Source organism: Danio rerio, chromosome 8 (genome assembly GCF_049306965.1).
Source record: "Danio rerio strain Tuebingen ecotype United States chromosome 8, GRCz12tu, whole genome shotgun sequence".
Lineage (NCBI taxonomy): Eukaryota > Metazoa > Chordata > Actinopteri > Cypriniformes > Danionidae > Danio > Danio rerio.
The window spans coordinates 60,704,336-60,725,652 of NC_133183.1; the positions used below are offsets into that span (position 1 = coordinate 60,704,336).

The window sequence follows — 21,317 nt, forward strand, 5'->3', positions numbered from 1 at the left end:
CAGGCTGGCTATCAGAGATTTACTCATAGAAACATTATAGAGCACAATCATTTATTCACCACATTAAAATAACATTTAAATAACTCCTAACATTTCACAGATTTAGCAGCTAGTGCTAAAAAGCTTTGTAAGATCATTTTAAAGCAAAAGTTTAGAAGTCCTTAATATAAGTCTAACATGGCCGTTAGTTTTATGATTTTATCCAAAAATTTCAAGTTACTAGACTTTTAAGCTAGAGTTTTACCATGTTTGAATGCATTCAGTCAATCTTCAGGTCTGGTAGGAGCACTTTTAGCTTAGCTTAGCATAGATCATTGAATTGGATTAGACCATTAGCATCTCGCTCAAAAATGACCAAAGACTTTAGATAATGTTCTTTTTTTATAGCTTGACTCTTATATTGTGTACTAAGACAGACAGAAAATGAAAGGTTGCTATTTTCTATGCCCATATGGCTACCCAGCCGGCACACGACCGACCTTCAACGTTGAAATATGGTTGAAATAAGGTCAGATGTGTTTTGAACGTTGAAATAATGTTGATAGAACGTTTAATGTTGAACGGTTGAAAAACAGCCTGCATATGACAAGGCTTCAACGTTGAAATGTGGTTGAAAATACGTCAGTAGTTGCTTTAATGTTGAAACAATGTTGAATGATAAATGGTTGAAAAAAGTTACAGAAATCCTTGTACAAATCAACGTTGACATTTTTTTTATCATGGTCTGTATGTTGAATTAACGTCATGGCTTCACCCAATATTCAACATGTTTGGTTACCATGGTATCGGAAGACTCGGCGCACGCGGCCACGCGCAGCGCTTCACTTCACTTAATTACGAACACCTGACCTGCAGTGCAGCAGAATTCAGAGGTAAGCGTGTTTTTAGATGCTTTAAAGTTTTATTTACCCCCCGATTTTGTTTTACACACATCTTAAATGTGACTTGGTGTAGTGTTTCGAATTTTAAAGCATTTAAAACTTTCCAGTTTGTTTTTGTTTGCGCTCCGGTGACGCAGCTAACCTCGAGGTAATGTCACATGTTTAACGTTAGTCTAAATGAGCGTTTTTATGGCAAATTCAAAGCGATAAACTCCAAACGCAGTTTAAAGTTACTGAGCAACGTTATAAAACAATATCCATTTTATACGCTGTATTATTAGTGTTATTATTACAAAGTGAACTGCTGTCGTTTCACTGTTGTTGTTGTTTTTGCTTTTAGACATGTAACTTACTCCAGAGACGCACTAACTTGCACAGCATTGAATGGAAAAGGCTTTGCCCATGTAAGTTTACTTTACCTTTAACTAAGCTATCTGTTAAATCTTCTTAGTGCTTTGGTTAACCAAAAGCATGGTGATATTCTCTTTCTAATATGTTTGTTTATTGATTGTTAGGCTATGTTGTGATATTATATTGTTATATTGATATTATTATTGTGAAATCATGTTGTGATGTTATACTATGTGACAGTATTGGGGAACAAATATGTATTTAGTGAGAAATTAATGCTTAAATTACACTTTGTATAGTAGCAGATAAAAGGTGTAATGGGTTTTAACTTTCTGAGTTTTCTGGAAGGTCCAGTTGAGGGGCATCAAGAACACGCAGATAGCCTACCTGGACAGACTGCAGTTCTGCTACTCCATGCCAAGGCTTTTGTATGGATGTCTGACTACTACTGTGTTCTCTAAAGGTATTACTGGAGCAAAACAACAGCACCTGTTACAGTGAAATTTGTATTCAAAAAAATAGTGATACATGTGTAGCAGGTCCAGTACATGTGATGTCATTGAGAAGTTGTTTTTATTAAATGTCATTAAAACAAATAAATAAACATGCTATTTAAATAAATCTAAATATTAAAAACTTGAGGATTAAGATGACAAATGAAATGCATCATCTGTCTTGCGAAAAGGGTCTACTTAAGAATTCTGGTGTTTTCCAACTGAAAGGGATAGTTCACCCAAGAATGAAAATTTACTCACATTTTACTCCCCAAATGGTTTAAAACCCTTATGAGTTTATTTTGTTGAACACAAAAGAGGCTATTCTGAAAAAAAAAAAAAAACTAAAAACCTGTAAACATTGACCTCCATAGTAGAAAAAAATACTATAGAAGTCAATGGTTAAATAGATTTGCAGCTTTCTTCAAAATATCTTCGTTTGTGTTCAATGTGGTCAGTAAATGACGACAGAATACAAATTTTGAACTATCCCTTTAATTCTCTGTCCTACATGCAGACTTTTGCAGAAGTGCTACTCCTTCTAGAGTTTTTCTCAACCATGTCTAAAAAGCTTTAAACAGCTTTTACAGTACATGTAATGGTTTACAACAACTTGTAATTATTAGATGTGTTGAATGTTTCATGATTCTTTACTGCAGCCTTGGTTAAAAAAAAAAAAAAGCAATTTTTTCGAGAATCTGAAATTTGAATTCTGGAAATGCTGGCACCAGTAGTGGCGAAGGGCTTCCTGACGACATCACACCTAATTCTTCACTTCTCTTAGTTAGGAATATTCAGATGGATGAGTCAAAATTATTGAGTGTGGCGATTATTATAGGACAAATTTGGATTCAATAAAAAATAAATATTTGAATTTCACTTTGTATAATAGCTGATACCAACTTAGTTGTAACCTCATATTTCATTTATTGCAGGTTTTTGGAAGCTCCATTTGAGGGCATCAAGGACATACTGATGGCCTGAACCAGTGTCAGCCTAGACAGACAGACATCTATTGCAGTTCTGCTACACAAGACCAAACTCTCTGCTTTTGTATGGATGTCTGACTAGTACGGTGTTCTCTAAAGGTATAACTGGAGCAAAACAATAGCATCCGTTACAGTGAAATTTGTGTTCATAAAAGATAGTGATATATGTGTAACAGGTCCAGAACATTTGTCATAAAGGTTAAATCACAGTAAGTACTGTAAAAATAACTTGTTTGCCACAACAGGTCATGGTGTGTGCTTACTGCTCGTAGTAAACACACATGCTGATCTGATGCGGGAGAGATATACGCAAACACATTTGTATTTACTGTTTTGTTTTGCCTCACTAAAGTGTTGTTGGAGCTTGGTATGTTCACAGTTGAAATCACTGAAGTCACATGGAACGTTTTGACAATGTGTTTTGTGCCTTATCTTGACAATGACCATCTTGGGACCATTGCTGTCTGTAGAGGATGAGGAGCATTTAATCAAAAATATTTTAGTTTGTGTTCTGAAGATTAACAGGTCTCTGGGATGACACAAGTAATTAATAACAGAACCTATATGAACACTTAATATGACATGTAATAGTGAAATAGTGGTCCTACATTCACAAATGTGAGCCATTATTATAAGACCCATGTGAACATGCAATTTTTATGATACTACTAATAATAATGGAATAACAAATTGCTTTTACTGTTGTGTTTGTGAGAGAGAATATTCTACACATTTTCTTGATGATTTACTGAAATATTTGTCTACATGTTCCACTGTCACAGGTGCTCAGTTTTGCTGCAGTAATGCTAAACACAATAGATGTACTTTATGCAAAAAAAAAAAAAAACTACTAAATATTTAGCATGTAGACCTGCAAAGTGAAGGAGTAATGTCAGGATTAGATTATAGCATGAGTTTTCACTATTGTGAAAGTAAAGCCATTCATTCACAATGAATTGGAATAGCAAACCTCATTATTGATTTTGTAGGAAACTCACCTGGTGTTTGAGAAATAAATATGTATTTAAGTGCTAGACTGATATAGATGTTTTAGTGTTTTACACTTGATTCTTTGTCCTCAGTGCCATCTTTTACCTCGTGTTTCTCTCAACCTATAAAACCTCAAACAGATGTAATGTATTTCACTTGTGATTCTTAGTTGTGAGTGATGTTTTTTATTTTATTTTTTTACTGCAGTCACTTTAAAAATGGGTATTTTGTAAACTTTGTAAACAGAATTGAAGCGTAGTTTAGTTACTTAGTTTAATTTAGTTAGTATCTGTCTTTCTGAAGACAGTAACACTTTACAATAAGGTTGTATTAGTAAGTGTTAATGTATTTACTAACATGAACAAAGAGCAATGAAGCATCTTTCATATAAAGAAAGTACAGTTCATGTCAGCTCAGTGCATTATGTTAACAAGCACACATTTTGATTTTAATAGCATCGGGACATATTTCAATTAATTAAATGATTAATAAATGCTGTACAAGTATTTGTTCTTTGTTCATGTTAGTAAACATTAACTTTAATTCATGAAACCTAATTAAAAAGTGACTATTTAATTGTATGCCTTTTTTCTGTATTTGAGTGTACAGCATGTATAGTAACCTGCATGGTTTTAATGAACTATGTATGCTGTAAATGTTGCTGTATATTTAGAATAATTGAAATAATGAGGTGTGTATTAAATAAATTGATACACAGACTAAGTTGTGTATTTGTGTCGTGTATTTTTTATTAGTAAAAATTTGTTTGCTATATTTATGGACTTTGCGTTGTATGTAGTTTCTATTTAACTTACGTTGAAATGTATGACGGTGAAACAACGTTACGGTATCAACGTTGATCCAATTTGCAAAATCGAAAGGTAATTCAACCTTCATTCAACGTCTACAAAACGACCACAATTCACCCATGAAGAAGGTAAGAGTGAAACAACGTTGTGATTTCAACGGTGAATCACCGGTGGTGGTCCGACGGTGAAACAACGTCACTATATAAACGTTGATCCAATTTGCAAAATCGAAAGGTAATTCAACGTTGATCCAACCATAGACCTGACGTTGATTCAACGTTGAATCCCCGTTGAAATGCCGGCTGGGTAGGAACTTTACTCTGGCGCAATAATCAAGGAACTACCATGGCTGCAGCAGGCACAATGATAATACACAGCGCCTGAAAACAGTCAAAGATGAATAAATAATGACAGAATTCAACATTTTTTTGTGAAATATCCAAGTTAAGTTAGGAGTGAAGGCGGATCGACCGTGTTGCTATGAATGATATTAATAATAATTACATTTATATAAAGCTTTTCTGGGCACTCAAAACACTTTACACAGTGGGGGGAATCTCCTCATCCACCACCAGTGTGCAGCATCCACCTGGATGATGCGACGGCAGCCATTTTGCACCAGACCGCACACCACACACCAGCTGATTGGTGGAGAGGAGACAGAGTGATGAAGCCAATTATGATATGGGGAGGGTTAGGAGAGCATGATGGACTGAGGTCCCATCACTATACTGGGGCATTAGGACCCACACAGACCACAGGTTGAATGCCCCCTGCTGGCCCCACTAACACCACTTCCAGCAGCAACCTAGCTTTCCCATGTGGTCTCCCATCCAGGTACTGACCGGGCACAGCCCTGCTTAGCTTCAGTGGGCGACCATGTGAGAGTTGCAGAGAGCTAGCTGCCGGCAATGATGTCTTCATGATTACTAACTATGCAGACAGTGATTGGATGACAGGGGATTGGCTGTCAGAGATTTATTCATAGAAAGATTATACAGCACAATCATTTGTTGGCCATTTAAATCAAGTTTAGGTGTCCTCTTCACTACTCCTAACATTTCACAGATTTAGCAGCTAGTGCTAAAGCGCTTTGTGAAATAATTTTAAAGCAAAAGTTTTAGAGTCCTAAATATAACTCTGACATGGCCATTATTTTAATGATTTTATCCAAAAACTTTAAGTTAGTTTTAGACTTTTAAGCTAGAGTTTTACCATGTTTGAATGCATTCAGCCAATCTTCAGGTCTGGCAGGAGCACTTTTAGCTTAGCTTAGCATAGATCATTGAATTGGATTAGACCATTAACATCTCGCTCAAAAATGACCAAAGACTTTCGATAATTTTCTTTGTTATAGCTTGACTCTTCTGTGGTTATACTGTGTACTAAGACAGACAGAAAATGAAAAGTTGCTATTTTCTATACCGATATGGCTAGGAACTATAGTCTGGCGTAATAATTGTTGCCATACTATGGCTGCAGCAGGCACAATGATATTACACAACCCCTAAAAATAATCAGATCCAATGATATATGCTAAGCTAATCTAAGCTGAAGTGCTTCAGCCAGAACTGGAGATCAGCTGAATGGATTCGAAAATGGTAAGCAGCTCTAAAATGAGTTTTTTTTTAAGTGTGGTGTTCCTTTAAGGTGTTTTTTGATTATGGACCCTGATCTGTTCTCTGATGCTGCTCACGTTTGGTTTCAGCGGTGGTGTCAGCGTGCCCTTCTGAAGTCCTTCCCAATCGAAGCCTTCAAACCACCTGAGAAACACAACACAAGTTAATCAGTCCCCGAAAATATGCCGGCACTTAAAAACAGAGCCATGTCCTCTCCTCTCCTTTGCTCTTTTCTTTTCCGCTCCCATCTAATCTCCCAAATCCGTCCCCTCCCCAGCAATCCCTTTCTCCTCCTTCTGAACAAATCTATTAACTGAGGAGCGGGTCTTACATGTGTCTGCAGACGTCCTTGACCCCGTTCCTCTGGCCCAGTCTCTCTGTGGGCTTCAGCCTGGAAACAGGAGGACAGATGAGAACAGATGGAGATGTACAAACCCCAGTGAAAAAGTAGAGCACCGATACTATCTATCTATCTATCTATCTATCTATCTATCTATCTATCTATCTATCTATCTATCTATCTATCTATCTATCTATCTATCTATCTATCTATCTATCTATCTATCTATCTATCTATCTATCTGTCTGTCTGTCTGTCTGTCTGTCTGTCTGTCTGTCTGTCTGTCTGTTTGTCTTTCTGTCTTTCTACCTACCTGTCTGTCTGTCTGTCTGTCTGTCTGTCTGTCTGTCTGTCTGTCTGTCCGTCCATCTGTCTACCTACCTGTCTGTCTGTCTGTCTGTCTGTCCATCTGTCTGTCTGTCTGTCTATCCGTCCGTCTGTCTATCTTCCTACCTGTCTGTCTTTCTGTCTGTCTATCTGTCTGTCTGTTTATCTACCTGTCTGTCTATCTGTCTGTCTTTCCGTCCGTCTACCTACCTACCTGTCTGTCTGTCAGTCCGTCCGTCCATCCTTCTCCTACCTACCTATCTACCTACCTACCTACCTGTCTGTCTGTCCATCCGTCTACCTACCTACCTACCTGTCTGTCTGTCTGTCTGTCCATCTGTCTGTCTGTCCGTCCGTCCGTCCGTCTGTCCGTTTGTCTATCTTCCTACCTGTCTGTCTGTTTATCTACCTGTCTGTCTATCTGTCTGTCTGTCCATCTGTCTACCTACCTACCTGTCTGTCTGTCTGTCTGTCTGTCCATCCGTCTACCTACCTACCTGTCTGTCCGTCCGTTCGTCTGTCTATCTACCTACCTGTCTGTCTGTCTGTCTGTCTATCTACCTGTCACTTAAAAATAGAGCCATGTCCTCTCCTCTCCTTTGCTCTTTTCTTTTACGCTCCCATCTATCTATCTATCTATCTATCTATCTATCTATCTATCTATCTATCTATCTATCTATCTATCTATCTATCTATCTATCTATCTATCTATCTATCTATCTATCTATCTATCTATCTGTCTGTCTGTCTGTCTGTCTGTCTGTCTGTCTGTCTGTCTGTCTGTTTGTCTTTCTGTCTTTCTACCTACCTGTCTGTCTGTCTGTCTGTCTGTCTGTCTGTCCGTCCATCTGTCTACCTACCTGTCTGTCTGTCTGTCCATCCGTCCATCCATCTGTCTGTCTGTCCGTCCGTCCGTCCGTCTGTCCGTCCGTCCGTTTGTCTATCTTCCTACCTGTCTGTCTGTCTGTCTGTTTATCTACCTGTCTGTCTATCTGTCTGTCTGTCCGTCTGTCTACCTACCTACCTGTCTGTCTGTCTGTCTACTGTCTGTCTGTCCATCCGTCTACCTACCTACCTGTCTGTCTGTCTGTCCGTCCGTTCGTCTGTCTATCTACCTACCTGTCTGTCTGTCTGTCTATCTACCTGTCTGTCTAGCTGTCTGTCTGTTCGTCCATCTACCTACCTACCTGTCTGTCTGTCCGTCTGTCTGTCCGTCTACCTACCTACCTACCTACCTGTCTGTCTTTCTGTCTGTCTGTCTGTCCATCCGTCTACCTACCTACCTGTCTGTCTGTCCGTTTGTCCATCTGTCCATTCATCTACCTACCTACCTACCTGTCTGTCTGTCTGTCTGTCTCTCCGTCCGTCCATCTACCTACCTACCTGTCTGTCTGTCTGTCTGTCTGTCTGTCTGTCTGTCCGTCCATCCGTCCATCTGTCTGTCTACCTACCCACCTACTTGTCTGTCTGTCTGTCCGTCTAGCTACCTACATATCTGTCTGTTGTCTGTTTGTCTGTCTATCTACTGAATTTCTGTCTTTCTTTCTGTTTGCATGTTTACTTCTCTTACTCCTTTTGGTGCCATCGCAGAAAGGCTATACGTCACTTTCCAAAACTTTTTTCATTCAATGTTCCTTGCTGGTGGAATGATCTACCTATTCCCACCCAGGCTGTGGATACACTGGTATCCTTCAAACGCCAACTAAACACCCATCTCTTCAGAGAACACCTGAGCCCCAGCGAATATTACCAAAACTACCTATAGATGTGCATTCTCTCTCTCTCTATCTCTCCTTCTTTCTCTTTCTTAAAAAAAGACTCCTTCTCTAGCACTGAATTTCTCCGAGCACAAACAAATTACTTTGAATAACTAGCATTGTGTGCATTGTCTCTTCTTGTTAAATCGATCAATGCCTTCTCAGTTCGCTTAGGACAAAAGTATCTGCTAAATGACTGAATGTAAATGTTTTCTTTTGGAGAGAGGATTGCAGATCTTTCATTTGGTCTACCTACAGGAATGAGAGAGTGCGAGGAAACAGTCTGTTTGTACCTGCAGAGGCTCTTGATGAGATGTGCTGCGGTCCTGCTGATGGTTTTGGGAAACTCCAGCTCATCTGTTCCCTTTAGAGTTCCTCTATAAACCTTCATGTGCTCTGAGTCAGAGAACAGAGGGCTGGAAAGATCGAAACAGAGAAGGTGAAGGTAGTGTTCTGCTCAAACATTCAAAAACATATTCAGAAAAGAGCAAAAAAAAGCCTTAAAGGGGACCTATTATGCAAAAATCGTTTTTATGAAGGGTGTAAACACAGTTGTGTGGTAAGAGTATGTGAATATATCCAGCTTCTAATGGTAAAAATGTATTCATTTTATTTTGTATAATCACACATGATAAGAACAGTCTGCAGAAACACTTTAATTGACATTCTTCCTTTGTACGTGTCATCAGAAGGGGAAAGCCCCGCCCACTAGTGACCATCTCTCCCTCATTAGCATAGGACATCAGTCTTGTTTTTGAATCTGCCACTATGCTGACACATAGGCACTTTAACTCCGCCCTCTTCTGAAAAGAGTACAATCTTATTTGAATTTAAAGTGACAGTAACAAAAAGGCCACAATTTGGATCAAAGCCTAAAAGGGTCAGTTTCAGAGAGTTTTAAAACATTATCAGTGCGGTGTTTTGAGCTGAAACTTTACATATACACTCTAGGGACTTCAAAGACGTTCATTCGTACATTTTCTTTTCGGCTTAGTCCCTTTAATTATCTGGGGTTGACACAGCGGAATGAACCGCCAACTTATCCAGCATATGTTTTACGCAGCGGATGCCCTTCCAGCCGCAACCCATCACTAGGAAAGACATCAGAGACATAATTTTCACAATCATTTTATATAATGAATAGATTTATTTAGTCATATTTCAAACTTAAATGAAATTTGAAATTTCTTCAAACAGATATTTTTACTTAAGTCAATATATGAATTCAGGCCTCAATTAAATGGGACGGATTTTTGAGATCAAGTGCTTTTTGAGTTCAAAATGTGTTTACTGTTATTCATTCATTTTCTTGTCGGCTTAGTCCCTTTATTAATCCGGGGTCGCCACAGCGGAATGAACCACCAACTTATCCAGCAAGTTTTTACGCAGCAGATGCCCTTCCAGCCGCAACCCATCTCTGGGAAACATCCACACACACATTCATACAAACACTCATACACTACGGACAATTTAGCCTACCCAATTCACCTGTACCGCATGTCTTTGGACTGTGGGGGAAACCGGAGCACCCAGAGGAAACCCACACGAAGGCAGGGAGAACATGCAAACTCCACACAGAAACGTCAACTGAGCCGAGGCTCGAACCAGCAACCCAGCGACCTTCTTGCTGTGAGGCAACAGCACTACCTACTGCGCCACTGCCTCGCCCAAGTGTTTACTGTTAAATCCTTCGAAATTTGCGTATGCATGCTGAAGGATGGGTCAGTAATTACACTCTGCGCTCACTGACAGCATGTCTTTTGAATTACTGTGTAAATGATTTCAGCCGAGACTAAAGATACAAAAACACCCTGATGTGTCGGCTTAGAGTCTCTAGGACACCAATGAAGGACACCAAACCAAAAAAATGTCACCTTGAGGAAAAAAATAAAACAGCTCTTAGAAATACTGTCCAAACATTTGATTCTTTCTGGTAAATCGAGAAAATGTAGCTTTAGTACACAGCTGTAGTATAGCTGCTGCATTTATGGACTGACTTACTGCCAATGAATGCACTGACCTGCTGCTTGGAGAATTTATGATATAAGACACTGAATAAATCCTATGTTGGTCTAGATATGTACTAATGGGCAGGGCCAGACGAAATCTGTGGACGTTTTTTGCTATTTGTGCGGAGAATTTTGGTATAAATCAGCGGATTTCTGCGTAATTATTTTGGGAGTATCCAGCGGAGTATCATAACTTACACTTTTATAAAAAGTAATAAATTACTGAATAAAAACTGAATAAGTTCCGATTTACACATTTACTCAAGTAAATAAACAGAATTTATAAAAGGCTAAAAAACTGAAGAACTCTGCAGAATTCTGTGGAAAATCTGCGGAATTCTGCGCGCGCAGGTTCCTTGCGGGCCTACTAATAGGGGACGATTTCAGAGGAAAATCTTTGAACAAGTTGCAAATGCTTTGGTACAATTCTCTGCTGTTTCCTATATTATCAACTGCTTATGTCATGTTGACGGCTATTTATTCTTTACATATGCCAATGAAAACAAAGGCCTTCTGAAAATGAAGCCCTATATACGTTTCTAGAGATCGCAAATTATGTAGCCAGAGCCATGTATGGCTGCATTTTGTCTTTAAAACAAACAATACGAGCGGTATGACTTCCTTTTGTCGCTTACCAGCTGACCACTTACCTCAATGTGGACAGCTTTTCCGTTGTTACCAGTTTGTTCAGTAGCTGACTCGGAGCTATGTTTTTTTTTTTTGCAGTTTTTGTTTTCGCGAATCCAGGTCGCTGTCTACGCTTTTTGAGATTTCAAATTTCTCTTGTGAATGCCATTCGCGCCTGATCTTCTCGCGTAAATCCACCAGAGGCCGCTGTCGAGTGACTGACCGATCGACTGACCCATCCTCCTCCTTCCCTAAACCCAACCAATAGTGTTTTCTATAGCACCAATTGACCTGTCTAGCTATTTCCTAAACCCAAGCGACAGTATTTTCAAAAACAATCCGGAAAAAAGAAAGCCTCCTGATTTTTACCACGTTTTCAGATTTTACCTGTTATTTACTTGTTTATTTAATTTTTTGGCTTCTGTTTTTGTCTTGCCTGCTTTCTGGAACCATTTTTAGTCAGACTCGAACGCCGTCATTATGGTCAACTCCTCTCTGTCTCAACTCCGCTGACGAAAACGGTGAGCTAACTGGGCAAACTGGTAACAGCGGGAAACCCGTCCACACTAAGGTAATCAGTCAGCTGGTGAGCATGAAAAGTAACAGCATTATACCTCCACGTAGCGTTCATTTTAAAGACGTTTAAAGTTCGTTTTACATAATTTGTGATCTCCAGAAATCTATATAGGGCTTCGTTTCTTAGAATGATGCTAAAATCCCTCACCTGCCATTGAGCAGTTCATACAGCAGCATCCCTAAAGCCCAGAGATCCGCAGACAGACTGTGGCCTTGATGCAGAATGACCTCCGGAGGCTGAAAACCCACAGAGCCACAGAAAGACCAGGCCCTGCGCAAAGAGTCCAGCTTCTTAGCACAACCAAACCCTGTCTGATGGAGAAAAACAAGCACAACCGAAGCTGAAGAGTTTACCAAACAGCGGATGCTTTCAACTTATTTACAAGTACGTAGTTAGGACCATCAGCTGTTTGGTATTCATTCATTTATTTTCCTTCAGCTTAGTCTATCGCCACAGCGGAATGAACCGCCAACTATTCCAGCATGTTTTATGCAGTGGATACCCTTCCAGCTGCAACCCAGTACTGGGAAACACTCATACGCTTTCACATTCATACACTACGGCCAATTTAGTTTATTCAATTCAACTATAGTGCATGTCTTTGGACTGTGGGGAAAACCCGGAGGAAACCCACGCCAACACGGTGAGAACATGCAAACTCCACACAGAAATGCCAACTGGCCCAGGGACTTGAACCTGCAACCTTATTGCTTTGTCAGCTTTCTTTGGCTTTAACTGAAGAAGTCATTTTCATTTTGTGCGACTGTCCCTTTAAAATTGCCCAGTCATCACATTTAAGTGGCTATAGTGTAATTCCTGTATATATTCAGCACCAGTTTGGCATATCCGCGCTGGTCCAGAAGCACATTCTCAGGTTTCAGGTCTCTGTGAACGATGCCTTTGTGGTGAAGTGCAATAAGAGCTTCCAGCACACATGCAGCGTAAAAGCGAACCGCATCTTCTTCCAGTGACCCCCTGAAACATTCAATCACATGTTAATCAGTCATTTTAGATTCATTCATAACATGATACATTCACTATAGAACGCCACTGTACAAAATATCTGTTAATGAACAGTTTACGTATTTTGTGTTTTGCGTTTATTTACGGTTGTGAATTGCATTGTAGGATGCTGATCTCTGCTCTGTCGACTTTTGATGTTGAAAATTCAACTCTGCAGTTTGGCAAAGTGGCTTTAAAGGGTCATGAAACCCCCCGTTTCAGCAGGGTGTTTTCACACCTCTAGTTTGGAAAAAGTCAGGCAAGTGGGTGTGTCTAGTTCTGTTTGGGTGGGCGTGTCGGGGAGGGAAAATGAGAAGGGTTTGAATAAAAATGGGAGTTGCCATTTGGGCACGCGCTGAGGGCCGAGGAAAAACAAACACACACACACAGATGCAGGGGAGAAACACAGTGTGTTTAATGACGGTACAAGAGAAAAAAACTCTGCATTTCTCTGTAATTCAGATGCACTCGGTAGGTCAGATAGCCTTGTTCAGTGGCGCAAAAAGGGGGTATGCAGTATATGCGGCGCATAGGGGCGCCACACATGGGGGGCGCCATTGTGCCAAAACTATTTTTGAAATTATCCATATTAAAAGTTTTAAATAATATATATATATATATATATATATATATATATATATATATATATATATATATATATATATATATATATATTTGTTAAAAATGTTTATTTAGCATTTTATACGCGTATAATATTGTATTTTATTAAATTAAAAAAATCATTTCACCCAACACCCCCCCACCCCCATTTTTCATACCATATACATGTTTTTATGAATTTATTATGTATCATATTGATTCATCAGGCCTTTTGGTAACTTCTTATCTCAAAACTATTTTAATTTTAGCTACAAACAAAGTTATAACATTTCAATTAAACAGAACATTTGTTTGTTTCTGGTTTTTTTTTTTTTTTTTTACACTAAACATTTGACAGTCTTTTTTATTTAACTTTTAGCAGATTCAGTCAATTGTTCTTGCAGAGACAGACCTTACACTTCTCAGTATGCATGTGAGAAGTAATTGCAATGTTCTTTTGCCCTTTAGGACTCCCATGTCTATCATTTTGTTTTGACAAATGTAGTACAAAAAGTCCAAAAGCAAGGCTAGTCAAGGTGCTATAATCATTTAGTGAGGGAAAATTAAATTGAGAAGAAATTTGGGGTGGTATGAGATGCATTTCTTTGCGACCTAACATGCTTAATGTAATTATACCTTTTACTACTTCATACTATTTCAGTTGTGTTCAGAAATGCGAAACTGTATTTTTTGAAGCATATTGATATCTTTATGAAAAAATATCTTTAATTTATTGATGGAAATATTTTCCACATTTTATCACTTGCCTGTTATAAAATATAGTTGGATTGAAGGGGGGGCGCGTAAAAGTTGAAGCCGCATACCCAGTAGTAAATGTGCAGTTGCGCCCCTGGCCTTGTTTGTGACAATCCTGTCACAAAATGCAGCGAACATTAAACGCAACGGTCAGAAATAGTGTGCTTACGGTGTTTACGTGTTTATACACTGAGAGCAGCATTTACAGCAGATCTTTCAGTCCATAATATTGTAGTGATGTCAACGTAAACTAAGTAACTTAGAAATCATTTTGACTTAGGTCTGTCTTTAAACACTGAAAGAGTACTGTTGACCATACGAACTATAACTTTGCCATCTGGTTGAACAAAGAAAGGGCACTGATCGCACACACTTACCAAATCTGTAGAGACAGGACAATCAACGTCTTTTTTAAAGTCCATTAAAGTCCATTTCCAGATGAGAAAAGCTCTCGAGTAAAAAATGTTCCAAACAAACGTATTTCTGCCGCACGTTGCGTGCACGGATTTACACGTGAGTCCCGCAGCACTCTCATAGAGAGAAAATGAAAACAAAACCTTTACTGCAGCACATTATAAAAGCAACACTGACGACCCGTGGCTCCAAACAGTTCTAATTCTTTTCCCACTTCTTTTGGCACGTGTGTCGTCTCTCTGCCGTCTGAACACTGTTTCAGGTACAGTCTCGAAGCTAGCATGCATATTAATGAAGTTGCAGCGCATACATAATGGAGAGCGTGCTGATTGGTTTGAACCAAGCTATACTCATGAATGAATGCAACACACTCAGAGACGTAATACGGTACTCCCAGGTACAGACGTCCAGTCTACATGCTGGAATACACGCTAAGATCTCATGGCTGTGACGCAGCTTCAAAAAATTGTTTCAAACCGGAAGTACGAATTTGCTTGAAATAACGCAAAAACAACCAATTTTAACCTTTTAGTGAGATAAATGTGTCCTTATAGTATTTTTAGCAGTGTGGGACTGTCAACAGCTCAAAACATGTGTTTTGGTGTTTCGTGACCCTTTAATTTATTAACTATTATAAATGTCAATAAGAGTCACTTTTTCCAAATTGTTAAGATTAAAAGTTGTCAGAAGAAAGATCAAGGTCCTATTATGTGATTCCAAAGCAGAAATGAATGGAGGAAATAATGAAATGAAACATGAATCACAAAATACAGAAAACTGCTAATTTACAATTACAATTACGCCACAGTGGAATGAACCACCAACTATTTTGGCATATGTTTTATGCCAGGGGTCACCAACCCTGTTCCTGGAGAGCTACCTTCCAGCACATTTCAGTTGCAACCCTGACCAAACACACCTGTTTGTAATTATCAAGTGCTGCTTTAGGTACTATTAATTGGTTCAGGTGTGTTTGATCAGAGTTGGGACTGAATTCTGCAGGAAGGCAGCTCTCCAGGAACAGGGTTGGTGACCCCTGTTTTACGCAGTGGGTGCCCTTCCAGCCACAACCCAGTACTGGAAAACCAATTCACCTATAGCACATATTTTTGGACAGTTGGGGATACTGGAGCATCCAGAGGAAAACCACACCAACACGGGGGGAACATGCAAACTCCACACAGAAATGCCAACTGGCCCAGCCAGGACTCGAATCAGTGATCTTCTTGCTTATGGTGACAGTGCTAATCACTGAGCCATCATGCCACCTTTAGTGCTATTCAAGCTTTTTATTTCAATACTTTTGGCATTGATTTCGTTCCATAAAAGACACAGGTTCGGGAGAATGGATATATTTTAATCATGTACCTCTCTCTCAGTAAAATCCACAGATCTCCACCTTCACAAGCCTCCATCAGCAGATACAGACAATGAGCATCTTTAAAGGTACAATGCAACCTGAGAGAGAGAGAGAAAAAAAAAAAGAGTAAATAATTCGAAATTTCATCACAAGATTTCAGGCTTATAAGCCTAACAGGCTCATATGCAGTAGAAATAATGTACATGTATAATCTGAATGTTGGGTAACACTTTATAATAACTACACACTATAAATCATTTAATAAGCATTAGCAAATAGTGAATTCATTATCTGTTAAGCATTAACTCTACATTAATAAGCGTTAGTAAAATTGATTTAAACATTTAAAGCTTGCAGATACTCACTTCCGCCTAAATGGATCAGCCGTTCATTCACATCATCTTATACTTCAGCTTCTCATCAATTCTCTGACCAATCAAATGCTCTCTAGTGTCTGACATGCCCCGCCCCCTTTAGGACACTTGTCATTTCATGTGTTTGAGCTTAACCACTCTCACTTGCAGAGCTGTGATAAAACAAAAAGCTATTCGCTGTTTTGCAAAGGGGGAGGAGCTACCCAATGTCCCACCCTCTCTTCGCGTTTCGGTTGAGATTATGTCAAACATCGAATACAAAATGTGCATTTCAAACATTTAATAAAACACTGTGGACCCTATAGTGTAAGTTCTGACCTTACTATGAACGGACATTGCAGATCCATCAGGATGTGTTTCTCTGCGATCACCCTCTCTCTTTGGCCTGGGCTCTGTATGGCCTGCTTTCTTATGCTCTTTAATGCAAACTTAGAGCTTGAGTCACTCTTTAAATGGACCTTTGACAAAAAAAAAACATGGTGATAACAATTTTAAAGGGCACCTATGATGAAAATCATCTTTTGTAAGCTGTTTGGACAGAACTGTGTGTAGGTATAGTGTGTCCACGGTCATATTGGAGTGATAGAAACTAGAGATCTGCGCGGGACTAAATTTTGAATCCCGCTCCCGCCCGCACCCGCCAGGTTTTAGCCCGAACCCGACCGCTCCCGCTTACATTCAGCATTTGTTGTCCCGCTGCCCGCCCCGCCCTGCCCCGTTTTCTACCCGCTGCGCCCGATCCCGCTAAGGAGCGGGGGGAGAACAAAACCGAAAACCACCCAGCTATACAGAGTCCAGACAGCCTATAACAAGCTGTCTGTATAAACACACACACACATAAGCACCAAGCACACACACACAGGCAAAGCTCTCTCTCTATCATTCGCACGCGCTAGCACTAACACACACATAAGCACCAAGCACACACACAGGCAAAGCTCTCTCTCTCTCATTCGCGCGCACACACACACACACCTCTCAATCGCAGGTGCGCACACACACACATACACACACACAGCAACAAACAAGCTAAACACAGCATCGCACTATTTCATTTACACACATACATACGCGTGCTCGCTCGGGAGTCGGGAGCAATATTGCTAGACGGCCCGCTCCCATCCCAAATTAAACCCGTTACCGAACGCTCCCGCGCTTTATTCGGAAATTTATTCCCGCGCCGCAGAAATCTGTTCGGGTCGGCCACTAATGCAGACCTCTAATAGAAACACAATAAGTCTCTTTTTTTTTAAATTTCCTGACATTAAAATAGGCTCCGAACCCCTCCCATTTAAAGGCCGACCGCAACGTGACGTAACAAATACATCAAATAATCATTGGGGAAGTTTTTACTGTAGTGTTTCTCACAAACTCTACAAGAGATCTGCTTCCTTCATGTCTGTCACTGTGCTGTTTATTTGACGGGGACACACTGACAGGCATGTGGGAACGGTGGGCGAGGAGAACCAGCATTAAAGGCACAGGCAACAAAAACATCTACACTATGTTCAAAGCAGTAAATTACAATATTCTGAAGGGTATAATTAATAATCTGATGTGTGTTTTGAGTTGAACTTTACAGACACATTCTGGAGACACAAAAAACTTAAATCTTGAAAAGAGGGTAAAACAGGTGCCCTTTAAGTTAAATGTAAACAAAAACTGCAATCATTTAATTCTAAAGTACTCTTATTATCCTGGGCTTTGTGTTTTCCTGTATAAATGTATGCAGCCCCCTCTGGTGGATTTTGTGAAAATTGCAAGAAAACAAAGTCCAGGGTACAAATTTGGCAGTTCTCAGAAATTTAGTCCAGGGCACATATTTTAAATGAAACATGCAGCAGCGTCGTAAAAATAAAAGCACGAGCTAGTTCATGATACGTTTCGTTTACGATACGAGCTAGTTTATGATACACTTTAAACTCACGAGCTGAGTGTGTCCATACTGTCCTTCGCCCAGATTACACAGCACCTGAAAACTGCTAAGAGACAATTCACCAAAGGCAATCCCATCTTCATCTGCCCTGTTTATTAAAAAAGAAATAAATCTTACATTTATTAACCATCACAACAGTAACATTTCATTTGTTTTCATATGTAAACAAATATCTGTAAATTGACAGGATTTTGTGTTGTCCTCTTAGGCGACGCGGTGGTGCAGTAGGTAGTGCTGTCGCCTCACAGCAAGAAGGTCGCTGGTTCGAGCCTTAGCTGGGTCAGTTGGCATTTCTGTGTAGAGTTTGCATGTTCTCCCCGTGCTGGCGTGGGTTTCCCCCACAAGTCCAAAGACATGTGGTACAGGTGAATTGGGTAGGCTAGAATTGTCCGTAGTGTATGTGTGTGAATGAGTGTGTGTGTTTCCCAGTGATGGGTTGCAGCTGGAAGTGCATCCGCTGCATAAAACATATGCTGGATAAGTTGGTGGTTCATTCCGCTGTGGCGACCCTGGATTAATAAAGGGACAAAGCTGAAAATAAAATGAACGAAAGAATGTTTTACTTTTATTTACGGTTGTAAATTGCATTATGGGAGCTTGATATCTGCTCTGTCCACTTTTGATGTTCAAATTTCAACTTTGCAGTTTAATAAAGTGACATTTTAATAGTATGAAATGACATAATGTTTAAGAAATCATATATAGAGAAAAATATGTTCATAAAATCACAGAAAATGTTACGAGGTTTTTGTAGCGTAATATACCTGTGGTTCCCGAAGTGGGGGTCGCAAGACAATGACAGAGGGTCCCTTGGTTATTTACAAAAGTCAAATGAATTTTTTTTAAACTATTAGAATTACCATATTTACTCTATAACCCACAGAAGATAAAAATGGTAGTTAATAGGTACAAAAAAAACAACAACATGCTAATAAAAAAGTTATCAGCCTCTAAATTATAATTTTTTTCATAGAATTGGTGTTAAATTAACAACACAGCAATAGTGTCAGATGCAGCAGATTGATTTTATAGCACCAAGTTAAACTTTCTGACACCTTCATGGCAATTAAATACATTACAAAATAAAAAGTTGTTGAAAAAAAGATTAAGGTCTCATAATGCAATTCAAAAGCATCAATAAAGTAAATAAAAACATTCATTCATTCATTTTCTTTTATATATCAGGGGTTGCCACAGTGGAATGAACTGACAACTATTCCAGCATATGTTTTATGCAGCGGATGGCCTTCCAGCCACAAACCAGTACTGGGAAACACCCATACACTCTCATAGTTAATTAAGTTCATCTGATTCCCCTATAGCGCATGTGTTTGGACTGTGAGGGAAACCGGAGCACCTGGAAACCCACACCAACATGGGGAGAACATGCAAACTCCACACAGAAATGCCAACTGACCCAGCGGGGGCTTAAACTGGTGACTTTATTGCTGTGAAGCAACAGTGCTAACCACTGAGCCACCGTGCCTCCCTTTAAAGGATCTCAAAATACGAAAAACTGACGATTTACGAATATTTTTTTGCAGAGTTCAATACATCGACAGGACTTACTTGGATCTGGTCTTGTTGCTAGGATTTTTTCTGCCGTTGTCCAAGCCTTCAGTTACTTTTCTGAAAACCCTGGATATAGACGGTGGAATATGGTCAAGGTCAGCTTTACAGCGTGGGTTTGAATTAGTTATGATTTGTATTCTTTTCGCCCACTATACTGTTTCCATATATGATGAGTGTTGGTTTACGCCTCACACTTACTCTCTGTCTATGAGCAGACATGTCACATCGCCTGCGGCAAGAACACTGATCGACCTCACGTCGTCTCTGAAGAGCACAGGAACAGCGCTGAGATCTTAATGTTACATGATGCCTTCTGACTTGAATTACAATGACTCCCGGTGAAGCCACAGAACATTTAATGTGACTCTTTAGAGCTTCTGAATTGCTTATAACAACTGTACAACTCCAGCAATACATTATATACAGTTGAAGTCAGAGTTATGAGCTCTCCTATATATTTTATTCCGTGTAACGCAAAGATTATTTTCTAAACATAATAGTTTTAATAACTCATTTCTAATAACTGATTTATTTTATCTTTGCCATGATGACAGCACATAATATTTGACTATATATTTTTCAAGATACTAGTATTCAGCTTAAAGTGACATTTAAAGGCTGAACTAGGTTAATTTGGTTAAGTTATGGTAATTAGGCAAGTCATTGACAAACATAATGTAATCCCAGGTCTTGTGTTAGATCAGGATGGGTGATGATCTGTGATGTATGTCTCCCCCTTTTGGCGAGGCTGATTCTTACCCTTGTGAAGCGCTTTCTCCAAAGCTATCTCCTCTGGTGAGAACACACACCATCACACTGTCCTCACCGACACACTGCTTCTCCAACACTTTCACCTGTGATCAAAACATGCGCGTGCTGTAATTATATATTGATGTAAGGATTTATTTATATTCGTATTTGTAATTTTATTTTATTAGATGCTTAATAGCATCATTTTTCTTTTTGATGGACAGACAGACGAATAGGTGGATGGATGGATGGATGGATAGATATTATATATATATATATATATACAGACAGACATATATGTAGGTAGGTAGACGGAGAGACGGGAAGTCAAGACAGATGAAAAGATGGACGGACAGATAAATGGAAAGATTGATGGATAGATAGATGTAAGGATAGGTAAATGGATACCTAAAGATTGAATGGATAGACAAACAGACAGACAGACGGATGGATGGATGGATGGATGGATGGATGGATAGATGGATGGACATGAGGTCAGATGGACAGATGGATGGATGGATGGATGGATGGATGGATGGATGGATGAACAAGAGGTCAGATTGATGGATGGATGGATGGTAGATGGATGAATGAAAAAGACGCAGACACAGAAAAACAGTTGGATGGATGGATGGATGGATGGATGGATGGATGGATGGATGGATGGATAGATGGATGGATGGATGGACAAAAGCTCAGATGGACAGAGGGATGGATGGATGAATGAAAAAGACACAGACACAGACAAACAGATGGATGGCTGGGCAAACAGATGGATGGATG

At 39.5% G+C, this 21,317-nt stretch overlaps 1 protein-coding gene and 1 long non-coding RNA gene across 4 annotated transcripts in view; one reads left to right on the forward strand and one right to left on the reverse strand.

Moving 5' to 3' along the window:
• The window catches only part of prkg1l (protein kinase cGMP-dependent 1, like), a 50,618-nt gene that overhangs the window by 2,206 nt on the left and 27,095 nt on the right, over positions 1-21,317 (reverse strand). The window contains exons 9-19 of one of the 3 annotated variants that reach the window (XR_012384798.1): positions 20,544-20,638; positions 19,983-20,048; positions 19,782-19,850; positions 18,204-18,300; positions 16,600-16,734; positions 15,911-16,000; positions 12,604-12,745; positions 11,918-12,081; positions 8,851-8,973; positions 6,465-6,524; positions 6,211-6,277 (exon numbers count right to left, since the gene is read on the reverse strand). Coding sequence is in view for 2 of the 3 variants with exons in the window: in XM_017357546.4 (XP_017213035.2) it covers positions 6,211-6,277; positions 6,465-6,524; positions 8,851-8,973; positions 11,918-12,081; positions 12,604-12,745; positions 15,911-16,000; positions 16,595-16,734; positions 18,204-18,300; positions 19,782-19,850; positions 19,983-20,048; positions 20,544-20,638 (1,113 nt within the window). In the remaining variant the exon portion in view is untranslated. Of the gene's footprint in view, positions 1-6,210; positions 6,278-6,464; positions 6,525-8,850; positions 8,974-11,917; positions 12,082-12,603; positions 12,746-15,910; positions 16,001-16,594; positions 16,735-18,203; positions 18,301-19,781; positions 19,851-19,982; positions 20,049-20,543; positions 20,639-21,317 lie in introns of all 3 variants that reach the window. The other 2 variants (XM_017357546.4, XM_073911246.1) reach the window with 2 other exon arrangements.
• Positions 810-4,424, forward strand: LOC137496393 (uncharacterized). Its single transcript, XR_011016702.2, has 4 exons — positions 810-872; positions 1,222-1,285; positions 1,581-1,695; positions 2,662-4,424. It is a non-coding gene; the product is annotated as an uncharacterized lncRNA (long non-coding RNA).